The 756-nt window shown below is 33.1% G+C and overlaps 1 protein-coding gene across 1 annotated transcript in view; it reads left to right on the top strand.

Moving 5' to 3' along the window:
* LOC119593321 overlaps window positions 1-750 on the top strand; it is a 6,078-nt gene extending 5,328 nt beyond the window's left edge. Inside the window, exon 3 of the mRNA XM_037942249.1 lies at window positions 387-750. Coding sequence (XP_037798177.1) covers window positions 387-480 — 94 coding nt within the window. The 3' untranslated portion in view covers window positions 481-750. The remainder of the gene's footprint in view (window positions 1-386) is intronic.
* Window positions 751-756: the final 6 nt, after the last annotated feature.

The following is a 756-nucleotide window of genomic DNA, read 5'->3' as shown; positions in this document are numbered from 1 at the left end:
GCTGTTTTTTTTTAGTTTGTTTGTTTGTTTGTTTATAGAATAAAAGTGTGGGATCACCATTGGTGATTTTTTTATATATGAAATTGTTTCGGTCGAATTATTTTTCGCCTAAATATTTTAGGTGTCATTTTTTGGCAAGTTTATCTGTACTAGAATTTAATTTAGAGATGATTTTCCCGGATTGACTTAAATGCGTTAGATTTCATTATACGTCTAAATGGGTAGAATCACTTCGGCAAAATCATTTTCTACCCGAATTACTTATAAGCAGAATCAATTTTAGTATAATTCCATTTTTTGGGGGGAAGGACACAGTATAGTTCAAACGAATAAACATTGCAAACTTGCCCCACCAACTCTTAATCATTTCTCTCTCTTTCTTTCAGTCCTCAGCACTATCCTGCGGTCAGCCAACCTTACGAAAGAACTACCTTTGCCGTCCACCACGCCATTGACGAGGCAGCGAGGAAGTATCAGTAAAAAACGGAAGGCGTGCGGAGACAAAATAAATAAATTTTCGAAAAAAAAAAAAAATCTAAGGAACTCACAAACAGAAAAATGGAGATCTACTTAAGACAAAATAAGTAAATTGTGACTAGATGATAATGAGAAAGTACTCGAAACAAATGTTAAAAATTTATTATGAGTTCAGTTTTCATAATGGTATGATATGGCGTAGGAAGACTTATGTATATAATAACTGTAATATCTTTTCTGTTGACAACAAACTCGATTTCAAGAGAAAGTTGTTACATC

This window comes from Penaeus monodon, chromosome 32 (assembly GCF_015228065.2).
Source record: "Penaeus monodon isolate SGIC_2016 chromosome 32, NSTDA_Pmon_1, whole genome shotgun sequence".
In the NCBI taxonomy this organism is placed as follows: Eukaryota; Metazoa; Arthropoda; class Malacostraca; order Decapoda; family Penaeidae; genus Penaeus; species Penaeus monodon.
This window is presented reverse-complemented; position numbering and strand designations above follow the sequence as displayed.